General features: G+C 45.9%; 1 protein-coding gene across 3 annotated transcripts in view; it reads right to left on the minus strand.

The window, feature by feature from the left end:
* LOC119402227 (CCR4-NOT transcription complex subunit 6-like) overlaps positions 1-21,666 on the minus strand; it is a 241,746-nt gene that overhangs the window by 208,397 nt on the left and 11,683 nt on the right. For all 3 annotated transcript variants that reach the window (XM_037669367.2, XM_049417738.1, XM_049417742.1), the window contains exons 2-4: positions 20,309-20,452; positions 18,884-19,147; positions 11,975-12,073 (exon numbers count right to left, since the gene is read on the minus strand). In XM_037669367.2, the coding sequence (XP_037525295.1) occupies positions 11,975-12,073; positions 18,884-19,147; positions 20,309-20,444 (499 nt within the window). In that variant the 5' untranslated portion in view covers positions 20,445-20,452. The remainder of the gene's footprint in view (positions 1-11,974; positions 12,074-18,883; positions 19,148-20,308; positions 20,453-21,666) is intronic.

Consider the following 21,666-nt stretch of genomic DNA (forward strand, 5'->3'; position numbering starts at 1 on the left):
TGTGCGTTTTTTCGTGCGTACTTCTTTGTGTTTGAGCAGCGCGCTACAAGTGTCGAGCTGTGACAGTTGTTAGTTCGCACTCGGCTTGTGTGTTTTCTTTTTCTGCGTCCTTTGTGCTTGAGCAGCAAGATTCTAGCTGCTTGCCATTCTTATGACATTCCAATTTCTTGCTACCTCATTCATTGCTTCGCCCTTGAGGCGAAACTGTGACTTTTCTTTTTGTTCTTTGTGCAAAAAACACTGCGCCGGTGGACATGCATTCCCAACTGCGCGAAGACTACGGGCAAAAGTGTATAAGCGTACAACACGTGCGCAAATGGTGCAGAGAATTCAAACACGGATGTACAGACGTCCATGTAGAACAGCGTTCTGAACGGCCACCGGTTTCAGACGAAACGATTGCGAAAGTGGAAGAAACAATGCTGAAGGACCGAAGCGTAATATTTCGGGAGTTCTACGAGATGATCCCTGATGTCAGCAAGACCTGTATTGACAAAACTTTGGGAGGCTATTTCAGGTACGCCAAGGTTTGTGCAAAGTGGGTTCCCAGAATGCTTACGGAAGACAACGAACGGCACCGTGTTGAAGCGACCCGCGAATTTCTTCAGGCCTCCAAAACCAATGGCGAGGAATTTTTGGACTCCGCTGTCACTGGGGACGAGACATGGGTCCACTACAAGACACGGGAAGTGAAGCAACAATACCATCAGTGGAAACAGCCAGAGTCGCTGAATCTGCGGAAGTTCAAACAAACCCTGCCTGCTGCCAAAGTGATGACGAGCGTCTTTTGGGACAGGAAGGGGTTATTGTTGTGTGAATTCATGCCTGTCGGTAGAACAATCAATGCGGACCGCTACTATGAGACGCTGAAGAAGCTTCGCGGCGTCATTCGAAAGAAGAGGAGAGGTGTGCTCACGGAGGGAATGCGTTCGCATCAGGACAACACTCGTCCGCACATCGCCCGTGTAACGAACAATCTCACCAACGACTTTGCATAGGATGCTGTCATATCCCCAAGTGACTACCATCCCTTCCCTCAATAGAAAAAAAGGAAAGACACCTGGTTAGGACGCACTTCAGAACCAGAGAGGAGCTGAAAGAATAGATTTTACGCTATACATTCTATGATTCGGGCATAAAGAAAATGGTACACAGCATACAAGTATGCACTGATCTCAAGGGCGATAATGTATAAAAATAGGGGAAGCTCTAAGCTTTCCAAAAATGTATTATTCAATGCCAGTAACCATGTTTCGCATTGTGAAAAATCACTGGGAGCCCTATTTTATGGACAACCCTCGAACAGTGAAACCTCGGTGATACGAATCTCACGGGACCACCAAAAATATTCGTATCATCCGAAATTCGTATCACCAGAAAGCATGAAAAATTGGCATGCGGTAAGTGAAAGCTGGCGTACATTTTCATTTACTGTTTTCCAGGGCTGCAGCAACGTCAGGAACAACCCTGAGTGACTGTCAGTTAAGTTTTTAGATATCGGCAATCATACCAGCACTTGTAAATATACGGCCCGTACGCGCGTATTTATAATGAACCAGGTGCGTTGTGATCCGCGACAGCAGTAACCCCTTCCAAATTTTAGTATGCTTTTTTTGCATGACACCGGAGTACTGCAGCAAAAGTAACGAAAAAAGCGCTTTGACGCGATGGATCAAGGCCACAAAATTACAAAACCGCGGTCCCGTGTTACGATTTTGTTATTGCGGACGTGTTGGGAATGTTTTTTGGGAGATTTACGGCCATGCCCGCACAAGTGCGACCTCAACGGTCACGCATGTTGACGTTGTGAGGCCTGACTCCTTCGCCAAGACCGTCCTCGCCTTCTTTCGGTCCTCGTCCACCTTTCATAGGATGTCTGATGCACGAGGCAGGTACGTGTAAACACAGTACGACAGCAGCCCGCGTCGACGCGTTAGAAAAAAAGTCACAGTTTCGCCGCAACGCGAAGTAATGAATGCGATAGCAACAAATTAGAATGTCACACGAAGAACGGCAAGCAGCTCGATACTTGCAACGCGCCGCTCGAGCCCAAAGGACTGGCGAAAAGAACACACACGGGACGACCGCGAACTAACAACGGTCACAGCTCGACATTTGCAGCGCACTGCTCAAACACAAGGTAGGACACTCGAAAAGACCGCACAGTAGTAGTAAAAACATTTATTGCCTATATAACGTTTCTGGGCAAGTGGGTGGGGTCCTCAGTCCAGGGCTCCGCTGGCCTTTGCGGCTCGCAGGGCTTGGTCGAGCAGAGCCAGCTGGCTCTCCCGATCCTTGCTAGCAAGCCAGCTCTCCCACTGCCTTGATCGAGATTGTGACCCCAAAAGGGCAGAATTGACGTTTGGGGGCCGCGATTGGCATTCCCACGTAATGTGGGCGAGAGTTGGCCGTTCTCCACACCACGGACAGCTGCGCGCGTACATTGTGGGGTGTATGTGGTGTTGTCTTTGTAAGTGAGGGTAAGTGTTAGTTTGCACTCGACGCCAATCTCGCGCCTGTTCTCCGGTAAGATCCGGGTGGGGATAACTGTATTTTTGCCGTTCTCCTCTTTGATTTTCGAGGATGTCGCATGGAGTTGCTGGGGGTTCCTCGAGGGCTGCGACCGGTGCTCGGATGCTTAATTCGCGAGCAAGCCGGTCGGCCCTTTCGTTGCCCTCAAGTCCCGCATGCGCAGGGCACCAAAGTATTGCATGTGAATTGAGGAGTTGTTCACCTAGGATTCTTATTGCCGTCCTTGGTATTGCCCCAGCCTGAAACATACGGCAAGTCGATTGAGAGGGTAATCGCAAGGGCCGAATCTCCCTTTTGTTTTGCACATCTGATCGCCATAGCAACCGCCGCCGTTTCGGCAGTACTGACTGTTGTAGTTTTTATAGAAGCCGCCACGGTTGTAGCTCCGCCTGTTGCAACAAAGGTGTAACGGTTGCCGTGCGGTTTGCAGGCGTCAGTGTAAAAGACTGTTGGGTTATCCCCATAATGCTTCTGTAGTGTTCGAGCCCTGGCTTGCCCGTCTGCCTGGGTGATACTTCGCGCTCATATTCTTGGGGATGGGGGATGCCATGATTTGGGCCCTGATGGTGTTACACACAGGATGAGCGCGAACTAACTGTTACGGTTGTTACTTCTTGTTTGAGCAGCGCGCTACAACCCAACGCTCTTAGACTCCTTTTTGTTTAAAACTGCGGCGCGTGGAGTGACCCCTCCGCGTCTCTTGCTACGCGGTGGCGTTCGACGCATCGTTTACGCGGCGTTCCACACCACCAGTGGGTACAGAAATGGGCCACTTTTTATTGCACGTCTGAAGGAAAATGTACGAGCGTTGCTTTAAAGCGCGCCCTTCGGGCAATCTCGCGGGTGATATACTACACATACTGAAGCACCTCAGAGCTCTGCCTGCCGTTAGCGTTAAATGGTGTATATAAATAGCTCGCCGTTGTTATGCTAAACAGCCGGTGGCGCATGGCCGAGTTGTTTAAAGCAGCACGCTGCGGAGCAAGAGTGGTCGAAGGTTCGAACCCGGTGGCGCGCTTCGGAAATTTTTTTCTAATGATTTATTTTTCTTTGTGGCTTTTATATATACACACATATACATATCCGGGACACGATGGCGTGGACAGACGGCGACGGCAAAACCAGCCGAGAGTGTCCATATAATTGATATCGCAATAAAAAAAAAAAACATGGTGCTAATGTCTTTTGTAATCTAAACGCGGAGGCACATAAGAGCCTCAAAGATTCGCGCACACAATCGCGGAGGCCGTGACGAGTCTCTGAAGGTTTATTCTGACCGTAATAAAAGTGTTTTTCTTACACCGTGATTCTGACGATTTGGCGGTGCGGCACGCATGCCCACGCGTGCGTTCCCGCGCTCGCACGTGCTTGGCGCGTCTTCCGCGACAGCGTGGACAGCACCTCTTCGTACCTGGGCGGTAGCGTACGTTCGTAACAAACGTCGCTGGGTGAAAATCGGTTCGCAACAACCATACTTCATTACATTGCAGACAAATGGGTGTTGGCCGAGACCAACGAAAAATTCGTATCACCCCGAAATTCGTATGAGCTGTGATCGTATCACCGAGGTTTTACTGCATATACCCACTCAGGCGGATCGGCCAAGAATCGGGCGAGAACAAGGACATGCGGGTTTTGAAGCTTGTAGCTGCTTTTTTCTTTTAATGCGAATCGCAGCGTCTACGGGTCTCCAGTGTATTCATTAGGCGAGTTACCTTGCTACACGCTGCGATTTCTCGCTTGATATATTCATACTACAACAAACAGGCTCGTATAGAGTGCTCCGTGCACTGCTGCGCCAGGGCTGCGCGTTTGCACTTCCAAGGGAGCGTCATCCAGTTAAAGCAGCGAAGCGATCTTGTTGATGTGCCATGCCCACCGATGGAAAATTATAGCTGTAGCTGCACTGCGCGAGAGTTGCGGACTTTATTTTTAATGAAGCTCTTTTCCTGAACAACCCTGACGGCCTCAAAAGGAGCTAGTCGCACGACTGAGCATAGCCGGAGGCATCAGCGTTGTAGCCGGATCACTGCGAAGCAAATGAGGAGACGATGCGGCCCGCTGCGCAAGATGACACGGCGCACGCTTCACCGGGCGGCGAAAACGGGCAGGCCTCGTCACCGAAGCTCGGGCAACTCCAATGCGCGCGGTGACATCAGCTACGAGCGGTGGGAAGCATTACGCCATCCGACCTCAAACCCAAAATAAAGGTACGTGTAGGCAGCCGAACTGGGTCGACCCTGTCGTGCATCACCCAGAACGGCTGCGCGCCGCCCGTCCACCGCTGGACGGGCTCTCGGCCAGGCGGGCACTTTCACCGCTGCTCCACACCCTGCCATCACGTTGACAGGCCAATACGCGCATTCAACCACGCCAGGAAAATGAGGGGGCACGACACGCAGAGAGTCCAAAGCTGATAGACTCGTCACCGTTGGGCTGTGCACCGCGAGACAAAGGAACACGAAAGGAAAATGTGCGCGGGTCCGTGGCGTCTCTGCAGCGAAGGACGTATAGTCTGCGGCGCCGCGCATGCCATGGTTCGCTGATGGGCGGCCACAGAGATACACGCAAAGTCACTGAATTACTGTTATTATCATTACTATTATTATTATTATTAGTAGTAGTAGTAGTAGTAGTATTCTTTGCAATGAGCTATGTGTTTTCTTCAGTTACACAAAGTTCAGATTCCCTAAGTTAAAAATCGCATGTTCTTTTTGCTTCTTCTATGCACACAGTAATGGGGCATTGCAAAAATGTAATTTAATCAAAACACCCATTACTTACTCACGCAAGCTATTTTCACGTGGGTGCCTGTGATTTTTTTTACATGCTTATACACAGTAACCAATATATATGCAAAAGTTAAAGCTATAGCTAGGTTTAGCCTGACGGCCACCGAAACGAGGCGCCAGAACCCCCCCCCCCCCCCACCCGAAAATCTTCGACTTTGCTACCCGCACACATACAAACGCACGCATGAACATACATGAAGTATTGCTGAACCCCCTCCCGAAAAAAAGTTCTGGCTATGCTACTGGCCGGAAGGATTGACACTTAAAGGGGTATTCAGACGGGGGAGGAATGCTCGGGGGAGACGGGGGGGTTGCGGATCACGTGACCACGATGTCACGGATTAGCGAGTGGGCGTGACCCCCCCGCGCCTCCTCGGAGGAGACGGGGACGTTTTCCCCGAAAGGACAAACAATCCCCCGGCGGTGGGGGATGTGGCGGAATTTCTGGCTCTTGTTTGGCCACATTGTTGCACTTGCTCCTGCAGAGAGCGGCAGTGGGTGTCCAGTCTGCAGTTGGGGTCATCTGTAGCTGGGGTCATCGTCGTCAGCAGCTGGTGAAACGGGCGGTACAAGCCACAGGAGTAGTCTGGTAACACTGGTCTCCCCCTCCGTTCGCCCCGTCCGTGTGAGTGGGGGGCATTTGTGGCGACTTCTCCTCGCGAGTTGACGTCACTAGGCTCCGCCTTTACCCCCCGAGCATTTCTCCTCCGTCTGAATACCCCTTAAGCAGTCCTGTACAGCAGGTAGACAATTTATCAGGAGCATGAAAGCTGCTGTATTACACTTCCTGAATAAAAGCACTGTACAGGCGTGACTTGTACAGAGAGGTTTCCTACGGTATCAACCAAATGTTAAAGGGGCCATGCAACACTTTTCCAAGTAACCATCGAGTCAATTGCTTTATCAAAAGAGCTTACTACCTCACAAATCGACTGCTGCAAAAATTTTTAGCATCCGTCAAGTACGAACGGAGCTACAGGGATCTGTCGCCCGCTTCAAGCGCTTGCTCTCTCCTCTCACACCAGCGAGCGCGCTGAAAGCTACGCGGGGAGGGGGGATGACAAGGGGACAAGAAGATGCGTCCCTTCGTCAGGGCGCGTCATGACCTTGAGCCCTTCCTTTTTTTTTGTTTTTTTTTTCCGAACGCGCGGCTTACTTTCAGTGTGATCGCGAGCGCGCGCGCGGGCACGTGGCGGCATACCGCGGCGGCCGCCGTAACTGCAGCTCACGATGCTTAAATCAGCCAATGGCCGTGGACTTTGGGTTTATGGCGCGGTCATTTGAGTTTATGGCATCATTTGTCGAGAGAAGAGGGAAAGATTTCTAGCTGACATAAAGTAATTGTAAATTCCAGGCCGTGTGCTGTGCTATAATGTTTCGCTTGCGTGTTCTCAGGAGCCTCGTCTACTAATCGGCAATGTTTTCTGACCATACTGAAAAAGTCTTGCAGGGCCGCTTTAAGGGGGTTTTGAGACAGAATGTTTATTTTTACTGGGAAAAATCCACTCCAGTGGCAGAGATTACAGTCTATGCGAAGTTCACAATAGTAATTGCTTAAGTAGTATATAATGTTCATTTATAACAAAGTTAGCTGAAGTGAGATTTCGTTGAAATTGGCCTTTAAGGGAGAAGTTACGTGGAAACCTGTGGTAATGTGGATGTGTTCGTAAGTCCTCAGGACCATTCCAGGATACACGACTCCTATTTTTATTGGTCACACAGAAAGTGATTCCCTAGAAAACTAATCCAGTCCTACGCTGATCTTCGAATGCAATTATGATCTTTGCACTGATCTTTGTCAAAAATTACACCTTTCTTAAAGCAACTATGATTCGGTAAACTGTGAATATTAACACTAATGGACCAAGCTACCAATTCAAAATTTGCCTTCCGTCTTACGTACTACCACTGTCTACAAATGAAGGTCAAATGTGGACCAAATCTGATATTTGAATATAATTGAACATACAGTTGAACCTCGATATAACGAGATTGGTAAAAACGGCTATTTACTTTGGTATATCGAAACTTCTTCCAATCAAAATTCGACTTTTTATGCAAAGTATATTTGCCAAAGGCCTCATTAAAAAAGAGGCCTTTGGCAAATACGAACCAACTAGCCCCGCAACAAGTACTTCTAAGGCCTCTTTTTTGCACGAGAAGTGGCGGAAGAATGTTTGAATAATATGGCATTATAAAGAACTGTATTTTGAATAATTTAAGATGAAATCAATATTCTTCCGCCTAAGATCCGGCAACCACAACTTAATGCTGCACCGGAGAAGTCCTCTTCACAGCGCCTGTACGTCGCGCGTAAGGCCGAAGTAAATGCAGATCCAATGCATAGTGGCATTATTATGGGGCAAGCGAAGCTATCACACATATTCTGTCCCCATGGCTTGTCATCAAAAGTTCGGGGTGTTGCTCAGAGTGGCACGCCGCCGATGTTATTATGTTCACCGAACCGAACCACATGCTCTCGACTCAGCCCGATGAACGTGCAGCATCGAAAACTGTCGCACGCCACAAAAACAGAAGAGCTGCGGTCTAAAATAGCACGAAAGCAAGGCAACAACGTAAGTAACGCCACTTCCATTTATGGCCACCTTTTATGTTTTGTGACATTGTGCGCCAAATTTTATAAAAATCGAGCAAGACCCGTCACGGCTTTACGAATTTTGGTCACCGCAATGCAATGACTCAACAAAACTCTTGTAAGTTGGCCTTATAGCATCCTCCACACCTGACAGACACAGATATGGCCCCAACACACATGCTAAGGCAGTGGGAGGCGTGATTGTCCAGCTCTGATCTGACCGACCAGCAAGCGCAATCAGTAAACGCTGAAAAAATATTTTTCTTTGGGGCGTCCGGCAAGCCGAGGATGCCGCCCGGGTCCAAGGGCTTCAAGCCGTCACCTGACGCCATCATCATCGACGGAGAGTGGGACGGGACAGGGGTTAATCCCCTCTTCCCCCCGCCTCGCCTGAACTTTTAATAAAGTTTATTCACTCACTCTCACTCTTTTTCAAGCGGCAACTGTGATTGGTCTAGCCTGTCAGATTCGTATTCACCTCAAATAGTCACATTAAAGGGGCCTCGCAACGCTTTTTGAACATACACAGCAAATGTTGCCAATCACTGGTATGTGAACATGTGAGTCAAATATAGCACTGCCTGTAGCAGGGAATTTGCAATTTCGTTTCACAGACAGCCAAAAATTGCTTGCTCTCCTCTCGGAAAACTGCGCAGCTGAAGTTACAGACTGTGGCCAATTTCATGATTGTGAAAATCATCCTCGGTAAAATTTATATTGTCTCGATTTATATTGTCACGCAGCAGACACAGCAAAAGCTGGAAGAGTGGCCTTTCTAGAGCCCGTTGTAAACTCGCTTGGGGCGACTAATACAAGTACACTTGCAAGGTACCTACTACACCATAAATCATCATAATTTTTGTGAAGTAGGGAAGCACCCACTATGCCATTATTCGTGATTCTGCAGAGAAGTGAGGTACCAGTTACACATCTGTAAGGCATTATGTCCACTTTTTTTTATGCTGTGGCTAAACGATGAAATTGTGTTGAGGCAGTTTAACAGGAGATTTACGGTTGCACTTGTACAATCAGGAGGACAGGTCAGAAATCTGGAGAGTTGGCAGGTTTGTGAAAGCCGAAATACTTCACCATACTGAGAATTTCATCGTATTGAAGTTAGTTATATCAAGGTTTAACTGTTTGTTTTTTTAATTACATGCCAGAGAAGATTTTAACTTATGACTACAGCTCCAGATCAATCTAGAAAAATAAATATAACAACACAAAAGGTAGCCTTATGTATAAAAAGCAAGTAAACAAGTTCACAGTACATCTAGAATTTTTTTTTCCGTAATAAAACACAGTAAAATCAAGTGCACAATGATAGTTGCTGTGAACGAGCAATACCTCCAGCCGATGTTGGCAACTAGCGCTATACAAGCGAATGCTGTTTGTGATAACTTGATAAGTAAAATGACTGCTTTTGAGTGCTTTGACTTGTGACTGCATCAGCAAACAATGATGTAAGATGTGCCAGATATCAGCATGCAATTTGAACTGCCCCTGGGCTATGCAGCCAGGTGCAGACTATAAGTGCTATTTTAGGCCCAAACTGGCAACACCTGTCCACTACACACAAGGTGCAGAGACGCATAGTATTGTCAGTAAAATCTGGTACTTATGGACAAAAGATCTGCTCCATTGCATCAAAATGCAACTCTTGTGGCTGGGATTGAACCCGCGTGTTTCGGGTCAGCAGCTGCGCACCGTAATCACAGAGTCATCGCAGTGGGAGACATGGTAGAAAGAGAGTTTAATTTCTTCTAGCTTGTCCAGTAATGAGCCAACTTAAAAAATAGGTTCAGTTAAACATCCCTAGACAGCACCTTTCAACTTCCAAAACTTTGAACGAGGCCTGGTGAGGGGCCATTTAAGTAAAATAAGTACTATGCTCAAGAAGCAAAAACAGTATAACATAAAAAAAAGGAAAACAAAGCTGAAACTTTATAAATATGTGCAGTACTAATGCAGACAGTCAATTTCCATGAAGTTTGGCCAGAATGGCGTCCGATTTTTGCAGAAGTGTAAAACTTTTTGGAATTCTCCTACTTCATAGGTGGTGGTTTCAGAACCCTTCTGAGCTTCTCAAGCAACCAGGCTATCTTTGATAGGCTGCATTGCCAACATTCATCTTGAGCTTTTTGTTTTCAGAGATTCTTTTGATGCTCCTCTAGCCTCCTCTGCTTGCTCAGAGCTATCAACTCCAGAGCTGGAAGGATGCCAAACTTCTGTAGAACTTCTTCAAAGCTTTTGTGGACTTTGTTGAACCACAGCATGGCTGCAGGGGTGGCTGCCACTACAAGAGCATGTGACCCAAATCCTGTTTCGCACACAGCAACAAAATCTTGCAGCTGAAAGACTCGGCCAGATTTTTGGGTTTGCCCAGAATATGGGTAAACAGCAGCTTTTCATAGAAAGCATCGTATTTGCCTGAGCACTGGTGAAAAGTGGAGAATGCGCTGGTCCTAACTCATTCTGGCTTAATGCACGGTTGTAGTTGCACCAGGAAAACTCACCATCTGGTCCTAACTTGTGGTTAGGAGACTCAGCAGTTGAGCAAGAATGGAAGAATACAGCCCATACTGCTACCATGTTTTGATTGGAATAATTTTTAGCGGTCTTCCAGTTGGAGAAATGGCTTTTTTAGATATGAAATTAGGACATTGAAGCTTAATTTTTCAATCACATGATACAAAGTTAACTTTTAAAGAAAAATACTATTCAACCAATACCTTCCTTAACTCTTTGAGAGTTGCCCCGCCACGGTGGTCTAGTGGTTATGGCACTCGGCTGCTGACCCGAAGGTCGCGGGATCGAATCCCGGCCGCGGCGGCTGCATTTTCGATGGAGGCGAAAATGTTTGAGGCCCGTGTACTTAGATTTAGGTGCACGTTAAAGAACCCCAGGTGGTCTAAATTTCCGGAGCCCTCCACTACGGCGTCTCTCATAATCAGATCGTGGTTTTGGGACGTTAAACCCCAGATATTATTATTATTAACTCTTTGAGAGTTCTTGCCATACACGTACGGTGGCGCTTTTCCGTCCTGCAGGGTCTTTACCGTATGGGTACGCTTTCGACCCTCCATTTGAAATTTTGCGCCGTAATGACAATGCATGCTAACTGGGAGGTGCTGCCACATCCTAGGACTTCAAAGAGGCGTGAAATTTGATTGTGCTACCTTCTTGCGGAGATGAACAGAACTGACTTCTAGCTTCAGCGCATTGTGCGGCCTGAGGCAACACCCTTTCAAGGTTTCGGTATCGCCGCATGATCGCAGCAGAGGCGTGCGAAGCTTTATTTTTATCTTTATCAGCACTCGCTTGCAGAAGCGACTGAAGTTGATTTCCATCTTTATTGCCGCTGCTCTTTGCTTGTTTATCACCGGCGCTCACAAGGTATTCTCACTTTTCTTGTTTACTGAATTTCCTTCGAGGCCTCCAGATGCACGGTAAAGCAGTGATATGGCGGAATGCACCACCCGTTCTCTTGACACCGACAGCAATGACTCTTCCGACTCTGATTTTGCTTTTGTTTTCTGTGCGCAGACTGTGATAAGGCGCTGTGAGTAGATCCGTGTTTCAAGGAATACCACACTCTGAAATGCTACTGAACATTTGCAAGACACCAAAATACTGTTCCTAATAATTTTTTACCATTTTTTCCCGACTTTATACATTGTGTGCATTCAAAATGTGTAGTAAACCACCTGGGAAAATTTTTTTCGAAAAAATTCGGCCCTCAAAGGGTTGAAGTGCTTTCTTCAAATGTATATATCAGTTAGACAGGAACCTAAACACAAAGGCAACAAATAGTCAAATTTTTAATATCTGATGTAACAAAATTCATACTGCTTGTATGAATTGTACTCATTGTACTCCCACTGTTTCATACAGCCTTTACTGAATTTAGAGAAAGTACCAACAAAGAAAAACAGATAACCCTTAGCTTAAAATTATGTATAAGACGTGCACTCTCCTTCAGCAGTGTCAGTTCACGTCAGTAAAACCTGAGTGAGTGCTAGAATGAAAGAAGAATGCAGATCAAGGCACTTACCTACAAGGTTCTCCAACAGGTATGCCAAGAGCTTTGATGTACCATTTGGTTCACTGTACACGCTGAGGAGCTCTGGAGCCAATGGGTTTCCTTTGAGCCCTACAATAAATCAGACAATAATCAACTACATAGGATTCACAAGACTCCTATTTAGGCTACAAACTGACAAACTACCTCAATATTTCTTGTATTTCTAATTTATATGCAAATAAATACACAGAATGCAGCTTTCATGAAATGTATTGTTCTCAGTGGCCTATTAAAGTTCACAGGGGCAAGTTTTCCCTCACAAATATCTTTGTCCTGTGGGTAAACTAAATCAGGGTGTTGACCCAAAATTTTTGAAGGTTTGATCTGAAGCTCCAGGCTTTTCACAATGGTTAAGGTTGAGCGAGTTTCGTGGGGCACTGGGTGGCTATACAATGTGCCACCGCACTACACCTCCACCAATTTTTTTTTATTGTGATGTAGACTTGCCCTTAAGGCATAATACTGTGTGTATATGTGTATTGTATGTGTGCCGCGAGTCCTGTTTTGTGTATAAATTGAAGCAGTGTTTTGTGGAATTCGTTATCATTTATCCAGCGGTCATAGCTGGTCGTGACACTCTAGCAGAGGCCGGTTTGCAGTAGAAGACCGGGAGTGTTCCAATTCTAAACCTTGACATGTCCATCTTAAATGTCACACATCTGCATCCATCAGTGGGACAAAGCAGTACGGACACGTAGCACCCAGTGGTCAATGTGACCAGCTCCATGTTGAGATGACAGCCAGTGTAAGGGCCACCCCGGCCAGAAGCCAACTTCCAGCTTTATTGGTTTCTTCCCACTTTAAAGGGCAGTGGAAAACATGCTTCCCACCTGCTCTATGTGTGTAATAAGGCGATTGGAAGCGACGTTGCAATTTTACAGGAGTTTTACAAAAACTCGCTTACAACACGTTTTTTTTTTTTCTTTGGCGCACCTATTGGGCAGTGGGAAGAATGTTCCTAACGGGGTTTATGCAAGTGTTACTTGAACTTTTTTTTTTTTTCAGCAAACATTTACAATGATGTCTAGTAAAAAGCTGTGCAGTTCACTCTATTGATGCATGACTTCTTCGACAGTACTTCGCACACAATCACTTGTGGCTTCAGCATCTGTGTAAAAATCTTAAAATGGAAAAGCTCTCCCTAGGAAAGAAAGTGCATAATTTATTTTGAATTATCTGCGTGTTACAATAAAAATTTACAGTTCCCTTAACTAATGCGAAGGAGAAAACAAGCAAAAACCTACACTCTCGCAAAATGCTCAGTTCTCAGTTGTGTGCATCGTTACTTCCCATGACTTGTTCTCTTCCGGTTGCCTAGAGATCACCACTGGTTCTACATGCTGAGGCTTGGTCTCCAAAGTGTTAATTCATAATTCATTTTAATTCTCTTTAGCAATTTATTCACTTTAATTCATTCACCTTATGCACTAGTAATCAGTTCTCATACCCTTATAACATTTGGTACCCCCCCCCACCCCACCCACTTTGAAGCTTTCTGCAACTCTGCTGGTGTTCCCTATCTCTGGGATCGCCCCACCTGATTTTCGGTACCTCTCGTGTTCACACTGCCAGATGCCACATTTTCTGATGCATGAGCCATACAAGGCTTTCACCATAATAAGTGCTGGCTCTGCAGCATGGATGTATCATAGAAGCAGGCATAGCACATGCGCTGCTGCAGCACTGTGCCACTTTGTGGAGGGCAGAATGATAGAAAGTGGAATCTTCTCAACCTTTTTTTCTTTTCTTTTGATTTCCGAGCCACACGAAGCATTCACATTGTTTCGTAGTTTCTGCAGTAATCAGAAAATTCTTTTTTTTCCTTCAGTGCCTGTACTAGGCCACGGAAAAAATATTTCTCATCAAAGTATTTTCATCAACGTTTCTCGCAAAACTTGGGACCTTGTACAGAGGACATTTGCAACCATGTCTTGTGGAAAAGCCATATCTGTACAATCCTGTGAACTGTGTAAAAAATTCACCCGGTAAAAGAATAAAGTTACTCATGTTTTTTGTACATATTACAAAAGTAAAATACTACCCTTGTGTATATGCTTTAATTTTATTGCGATAGCAATTATATGGACAGTCTCGGCTCGTTTTTGCCGTCGCCGTCATGCGCCGTATATGTATATATATATATATATAAGCCCCAAAGAAAAATAATTCAGAAAAATGCTTCCGAAGCGCGGAATCGAACCAGGGACCTCTTGCTCCGCAGCAAGTGGTGCTAACCACTACACCACGAAACGCAGATCCTCCACGTAGCTAACGGCGAGCATTATATACACACCCTTTACCGCTGAACGGACTCAGAGACGGCAGGCGCTTATAAGCGGTTCTTCATTACCAGCGAGATGGCGCTAGGAGCGCGACGGGCGCATTTAAAAGTCGTCGGCGAGCTCGCTCGCTTCTTCTTATATTTGCGCAGGGAGAACCTTGCCCTTCCGCTGTCTGCTCGCGCAGTTTTCTCATGGTGAGGGGAAGAGGGATGTTTCGAGCTTTCACCGTGATGTCCGCGCTCATGTTACGGAGCGTACGAAAGTCACTCGAGCTCAAGGGACGCCGCTAAACGAACAAACAGAAGATGAGCGCGAACTATCAAGTGTCACAGCTCGACACTTGAAGCACGCTAGTTTCCTTCGCTGCTTCAGCCGCCTTTACAACAGGAGCGCTGTTCAAACTGAGAGTATCCATTGGCGAGCCTCACTTCGTATAGCATTAGTTTCTTGTTATCGCATTCATTGCTTCGCCCGTGCGGCGAAACTGAGACTTTTTGTAAAATTGAACACAGACACTTATTTGTAAGAGGACATGTAATTTGCTTTTCTTCATATTTTTGTAATCCTTTCATAAATTGCACATTGTAGAGAAATAAATCTTCACTCATTGTTATCCCAAGTGTTCTGGAAATTACAATTTTATGTAACACAAATGTGAATGGAGGATCAGGAAGTGAAATACACAAAAGAGAAAGATGGGTGGTGATATTACCTTTATAACATCGAAGCTGTTCTAGCTTGGGCTAATATCGTGACCCAAAAACTATCTTCATTACGAACGGGTATGTGCCACAGAGGAGGAGGAGGAATAAACGTTTAGTGAACGAAACGGTAGCGCGGTGCTAGTGCCGCATCTACCCTAGGTGGGAAATTGGGCAAATTGTGCCGATTTGTCAGGCATATAGCAAGGGGATAGAGAAAGAGAGACAAAAAGAAAGAAAGATATAAAGAAACAGAAAATCCTGGTAAAAAAATTCCTCATGAGGCAGCAGTATTAGAACCCCCGTACCCACAATCTGAAGGCGAGCGTCTTAACGACTCGTCTATCCAGGCATGCTGACAGAACATGGCATAGCCTTGTATAGTATCATACAGCAAGGGGGTAGGAAAGGGAAGTGAGGGTGATGAGGGGAGATGTGAGAGTGAGGAGGAAAAAAAAAGGAGAGAGTAAAGCATAGCATAAAAAGAATGAGAGAGAGAGAAATAGAGAGAAAGAAATGCAGAAAAGAGAATGAGAGAGAATCAAAGAAAGAGAAAGAAAAAGAGAAAGAAATAGAAAGAAAAGAGAGAAAGAAAGAAACAGAAATAAACAGAGACAAACGACATACGCTTACAACATAGAAAAACATCACAAGAACCAGTTACAACACAGCAGCAACCAGCGTTAGCCTAAAGACTTGAGGATCGACCAGCTTTACTGTGCCAAGCTTTGTGTGACTTAGTGTGGTGTCGCGCATTTTATGCTGCTAATCTTGGAGTCTCTGATGACTCCCGACAGTTTCGGTTTCTCAAGGTGTGTCACAGAGCGCTGCACGACGGGCATTTCCTGTAACCATCGTTACACGCTCTTGCTGAATAAAGAGTAGTCCCCTCCCCGTTCTCAGCCTGGTCTGACGTGCACGGCGATGGCTCCAGCGCGTTGCTAACGCGCCCTCCTTTGTTCTACCGGACGATGTATCTGGTGGCAACACAACATTTAGTGCAAACTTTCCACAATTTTTTGCACATCAGTTTCCCTTAACATCACAAATTTTGACAGGGTTTGCTCAGGACCGCTGATGTTTCGTCTATGAAGCAGCATTATGCTGCACACAAAATGAGTCATATACTTAACCTGTGTCTTTAGGTTGCGTCTGTGTGTAGTATGTGTTGTGGAAGCCACGCGCACCAGCTATCTGAAGTTTACGTCATGTGCTGCACAGTGGCAGTGTATGTGGCCACCTGTGTGCTACAAAAGAAACAGCCTGCACGCTGCACAGGACAGATTTGTTTTCTGGCGCCAAGAGGCTGTGCTGCTCTGCCACCAGAACACTCCAGTTGCCCCCTTCGGTGCTCGCCTGCCTTCTCAACCGGCCGTCGGCCGTTCCCATTGCTCACGTTTATACCTTTTGTTTGCACGGATTTGACACTGTGCGTCAAATAAACTGCGATTAGTTTGTTCTGTGAGGCCTCCATCTGCACTGCTTTGACTACGGACAGGACACAGCAAGTCCGTACCCACAGTTGACGCCCAATGTAGGAATTGCACGGCCAGTAGGAATTTCACGGCAGACGTAGGAGTGATCTTTCGTTCTTGCTTACCGAGTTTGTAAGTGGCGCGTAGCCAGTGTTACTTTTCACCATGCTGTGCGTTTTTGTACTCTTTGCTGTGCATGATCTTTTTTTTTCTTCCCCTATGGCTCAGGCAGACGGAAAGAGCAGCTCCTGTCTCGGAAGCTGCTGACTGCTGACAGCGAGCTGGAGGCTTCCGAGCTCAAGCGGGCTGACCACCTGCAGGCAGCGCAGTTGCACACGCTGCGGCGTGTCGCTGAGATGTGTGATGCGGTCACAGACGACATGAGCCACCTGCTTACTGAGCCACAGACGATAAGTGAGCCACAGCTCCGACATCGAGATGAGCTACCATGTACAAAGACTATGACGATCCGAAATCAGCTACTGGCACCTCACAAGCGAACGTGGTGGCTCGAGTCCTGCCAGTTATAGGATGCCACAGGATGCAGGATGATGGTGGAGGCTACAGTCGCCTTTCATGCCACGGGCCGATTTTGACCACCGCTTCCAAGAGGAATCTCTGCTCCCTGAGTACGAGCTACGAGTTCAGCGCCAGCTCTAATTGAGAACACAGCATCACAACAAAAGTTTGCTTGAGTACGTCTGGACAATGCAAGAACTGCATTGCCGAGCAGCACCGACTGTCTTGGAAAAGGACAAAGCAGCTTGCGTCATTCAACAGAGTCATCCCAGATTCAGGCCATTTATTTACTGGTGCACATTCGAAAGCCTTGAGCATCTTGCACGGAAGGCCTCCGGTGTACAAGATGCCCTGTTAGCCAAAAGCACTTACATGCCACCGCCAGTGCCACAACCTGCTCTTAAGCTGTCACTGGCTTGGCACGCCCTCATAGCCGGTCCCTCATGCCATCTGATAAGCCCAGGCTCAGTCACAGCCATCTCCTCTCTTGTCCTGGAACCCTTTGCATATCAGCAAGGATGGCATGGGGCGCCATTCAATGCCGTATAAGGGGTACGCCGTCGCTGGGAGCAAGTCTCTGCAGAGCAGCGTCATAGCACGGAGCACTCACTCTTACTCGAGCCAATCGAGAGCATAGTCGGGCAGAACCACAGCCTTGATCTGCTGGCTGATTCGCAAGTGCTGCGTGATCCAACTACAACAGGCACTCCCATCTTGGGTACTCTGGTGGTATCTCCACCGAAATGCATGACTTCATGGATAGGCTAACTGGCCAGCGCAGAGGTGCACGAATTGCATGCTACCAGTGCAGACAAACTGGTCAGGTGAGGTGGCAATGCTTTGCACACCGTGGCACCGAACATACAACATTCAGAAAACAATTTCGGCTGGCAACACTGATCAGTGGCAGTGTGCCGCAATGCATGGCATGCAACACCAGGAGCACAGGATGCCGCTCCCCTCCGCCAACCAAAAAGGTTGGTGGAAAAGGGGAAGATGACGTGTTTATTTCTTTCTTGTGTTCTTTCTTTGGCTTTGTCCTGCGTTGTCTACAGTATGAACCGTCGTCAGCGAGGTCAGGGCCACCACCACGCCCACCGACCATATGCCAGGTCTGGACCCACCCCGACCTCCATGGAAAGGCCCAGGAGGTCCAGCCATCAGGTGGACCTCCCAACTGGAGGACCACCTGATGGTGGACCACCTCCCAACTGGAGGACCAGCTGGAGGTCCCACTTCAATCATCACCCAGGACATACAAGAGCACTTTCGGGGGCTCACGCTTCTGTACCGTCATCCGTCAGAACCCCGTACAATTAGTTACAAAAGGAAACATGAAAGAAAGCAAATGACAATGCAAAAAAAACCCACATGTGAATGCAAGATCTTACGTGTTAGGCACATAACTACACATATCGAGGCAATAAGCATCTGTTTTAACACCTAAAAGAAGAATGCAACTAGTACAAGGAACTGAAACAATGAAAGTGAATGCATTAAGCACTCTTATTTAGGACATTTACGAAATATAAAGAAACAGAAAACATAAGGGTGCAAAAACTGGTCATGGCATAAATGCAAAACTGACTCTGCAATATGTGTCTAAGTATAATGTGAAACCTAAATCTAAAACATTATTTTATAAAAACTTATTTTTTACCTGCTTCTCCCCTCAAGAGGACCTACTAGAATGAGGAAAGCAGACAATTGCTCAATGCTTTCAGCTGAGTGACAAAGCAAAAACAAAACTTGTTTCTTGGCTGGTCCAAACTTCCTCAAATCAGCGCTGCCTAGGCAAGTAGGCGAGATTCAACTTATTTTAACAAACCAATTGAATTAGAGCACCTTTTGAAGCTGTAAGAAGTTTATGGGAATAAAAAGGAGTGTGTGGATATATCTCACCGAGAGTGTGCAGGCGGAAGAGTCTTCCCAACTCATAGGGGAGCACTCGGAGGTGGTTGTGATTCAAATGCAACTGACGCAGCATCACCAAATCACCCAACTCAGCTGGTAGGGAACGCAGCTTGTTGCAGCTTAGATCCAAGTGGGTCAGTCCTGCTAGTTGCGCAATGCCTGGCGGTAGGCGTGACAGGCAGTTGTCATTCAGGTACAGGCAGCGTAAATGTGACAGGTTCCACAGTGCAGGGCTCAGGTTACGGATGATCCCTGTAACAAAAAGCACTGGCTCACTAAAAGAAAGAGCAATGAGCAAAATAAAGCAAGTAGGAGTGTTGCAAGAGTAAGAACAGAAGCGTAATGCTACAGACTATGACGCACTTCAGAGAATGCTCAAAGCTAGCACCAAGGAGAAGAGAGAGAAAAAGAGAGAGAGACAGGCTGTTAAAAGTTTATCACTAAAACATGAACTACCTCTACAGGTCCATTCTCTTATAATTGTCTGGCAATCATCAGAATAGACAGTGAACAGCATACACATAATGTGCTTTACCTAAATATTCGGGGTTGCTGGAACAGCGATTGAATATCTCATGTACAGGTAACAACTGCAATGATTGGTATAAACGTGCAATGTATGAGAAACTGATGACACAAATGATGCACATCTTGTGTTTGTCAAGTAAACATATGCAGGCAAACATTTGGTTCTCTTTTGTGTGAATCCCTTAACAAAGAGTTACAAAGGAAGCAGTATATGGACTTAATTGGTCAGCTTTGTTATTACTGTGACCTCAAGCTAAAATGGTCAAAAATGAATATTCCATTCTGAAATGCTGAAACTCGCTAAAATAAATATGTTTGAAAATTTTAATACATATGTGCAATTTCTGTTACAAACAAAAAGAGAAAAGAAACAAAACTACATCAGCAGAATTTTCAGGTATGTTGCCAGTGTAAAGAATGGCTGGCTGCACTGTACTGGGTAAATGGGTTGAAAGATATAAAGACTAAAGAAAAAAAGCCTCTTTCAAGTCTGCTGTTTCATGCTCAATGAGCATGAAATAATACTGTGCAATGACTCTGTAGAGACAAACCTTACATGCTGTACTTGAATGGTTCTAAAAGCAGACAGATGCTCCCTCACCCTCTGCAGAGGCAAGTTACACAAGTTACAGTTGTTACCACTTGCTCCACTGTGAGTCTATTTTCACCAGTGTTGTGGGGGAAATACCTTCCTGTTTTTTTCTCTTTTGATTTCTCTCTTTCTATCTTTCAGGGATCTATTTTTGTTCCTTAGCATGCAAGTTGCATGCATAGGCTTTTTTAAATCAAGAAACCACATCAGGCTCAAGATCACAACAATATTTGGTCTCAGAGTAGCATGAATGGCCCTCACGGCTCGTGCATTGTGCTCAATACTTTTCTCACCTGTTATCTCGAGCTCTGGCCAGTAAGACTTTTTCCCTGCAGCAACATCTTCAGGGCACATGATGGTGTGTGACCTGCGTATAGGGTTGTAGTCATGCTTTTCTTTATCCTTGTCCCTGCAACCTGTCCTCGACATGGGTGGACCTGTAAGGTAAAAGAAGAAAATGCGCAAGTTTACAAATAGCTCAGGGTATGCAGAATTTGCAGGTGACAGAGTTCTAGAATATGGTAAGTACAACTGAGCTTGCACCTCAAAAATGGCACCAAGTGCAAGTTCACCTGCGTACAATGGCCTCTAGTGCAATGCTGTCGAGTGTATCACATGATCTTTATTTAGCACAGATCACTTAAGCACATATGCAAGTGGCTGATAATATCACTGTGAGCATGAAAAGAACAGTATAAATGCCTGGAAGTGGTGGCTCTACATGTGTGTAAGCACTGAAATATAGCATACATGCACAATACACATTTGGCATATGCCCATTAAGGACCATTCAACGTTACCACATATGCAATGGTCCAATACCTGCTTATATATGCCTCAAGGAAACTTCCTAATAATGCTGATCATATTTTACAAAAGAAGCCACAATAGATAATGAAAAAAGAACCAACAACAAGCAGATAAAAAATAAGATTGAGTGTTAAGTGACAGTTTCACTGTAGTTATAATGCAATAACTCCCATTTGTGTCATTTGTAACCATGAAATTACACAAATTCATTAGTGACTACCTTGATACCTACACCCCTAAGTACATGTTGAATCATCATTTCAGGACCATTTTAAATAAACAAATGCAATGTGACATTGTACGTTTCGGCAGGGAGCCCATATTGTCACCAATATGACTACCATTCTCCTCGTCTAGTTGAATTGCAATTGTGTTTCAGTGATTCCCAATCCTCTAGGTGATCAAAATTAGAATGTAACATCTCAATAAACTAAAGCTGTTGTAACATGGCAGGATCCATTTTTGTACAGAAAACAATGCACAGCATAAAATCTTATACTGCATCCCAGCAAACAGCTGTATTGCACCAACATAAGCGAGCATTTTGATCAACCACCTTTCGACTGAGGTTAGGATATTGAAGTGCAGTTATGACAAGTCACCATGTGACAGATGCAAGCAATGACCCCATGTATATTTGCTGCATTCTAAAAGCAGCCAGCACAGTGCTAAATTTTAACCTTGATTGGCTTCCTCATAGTGGCCACAGAAGAAATTTCCTCTGTGAAGGGAAGCTTTATGTACTATCACAGCCATGAGAACTTGTCCCGTGCAAAAGTGTGAGTGGCAAGAGTTTCAAAATTTGCAGTTTAGAAAGATTACATGCTGGGTAAGGGTATAT

The sequence above is a fragment of the Rhipicephalus sanguineus genome, chromosome 1 (genome assembly GCF_013339695.2).
Source record: "Rhipicephalus sanguineus isolate Rsan-2018 chromosome 1, BIME_Rsan_1.4, whole genome shotgun sequence".
Classification (NCBI taxonomy): Eukaryota; Metazoa; Arthropoda; class Arachnida; order Ixodida; family Ixodidae; genus Rhipicephalus; species Rhipicephalus sanguineus.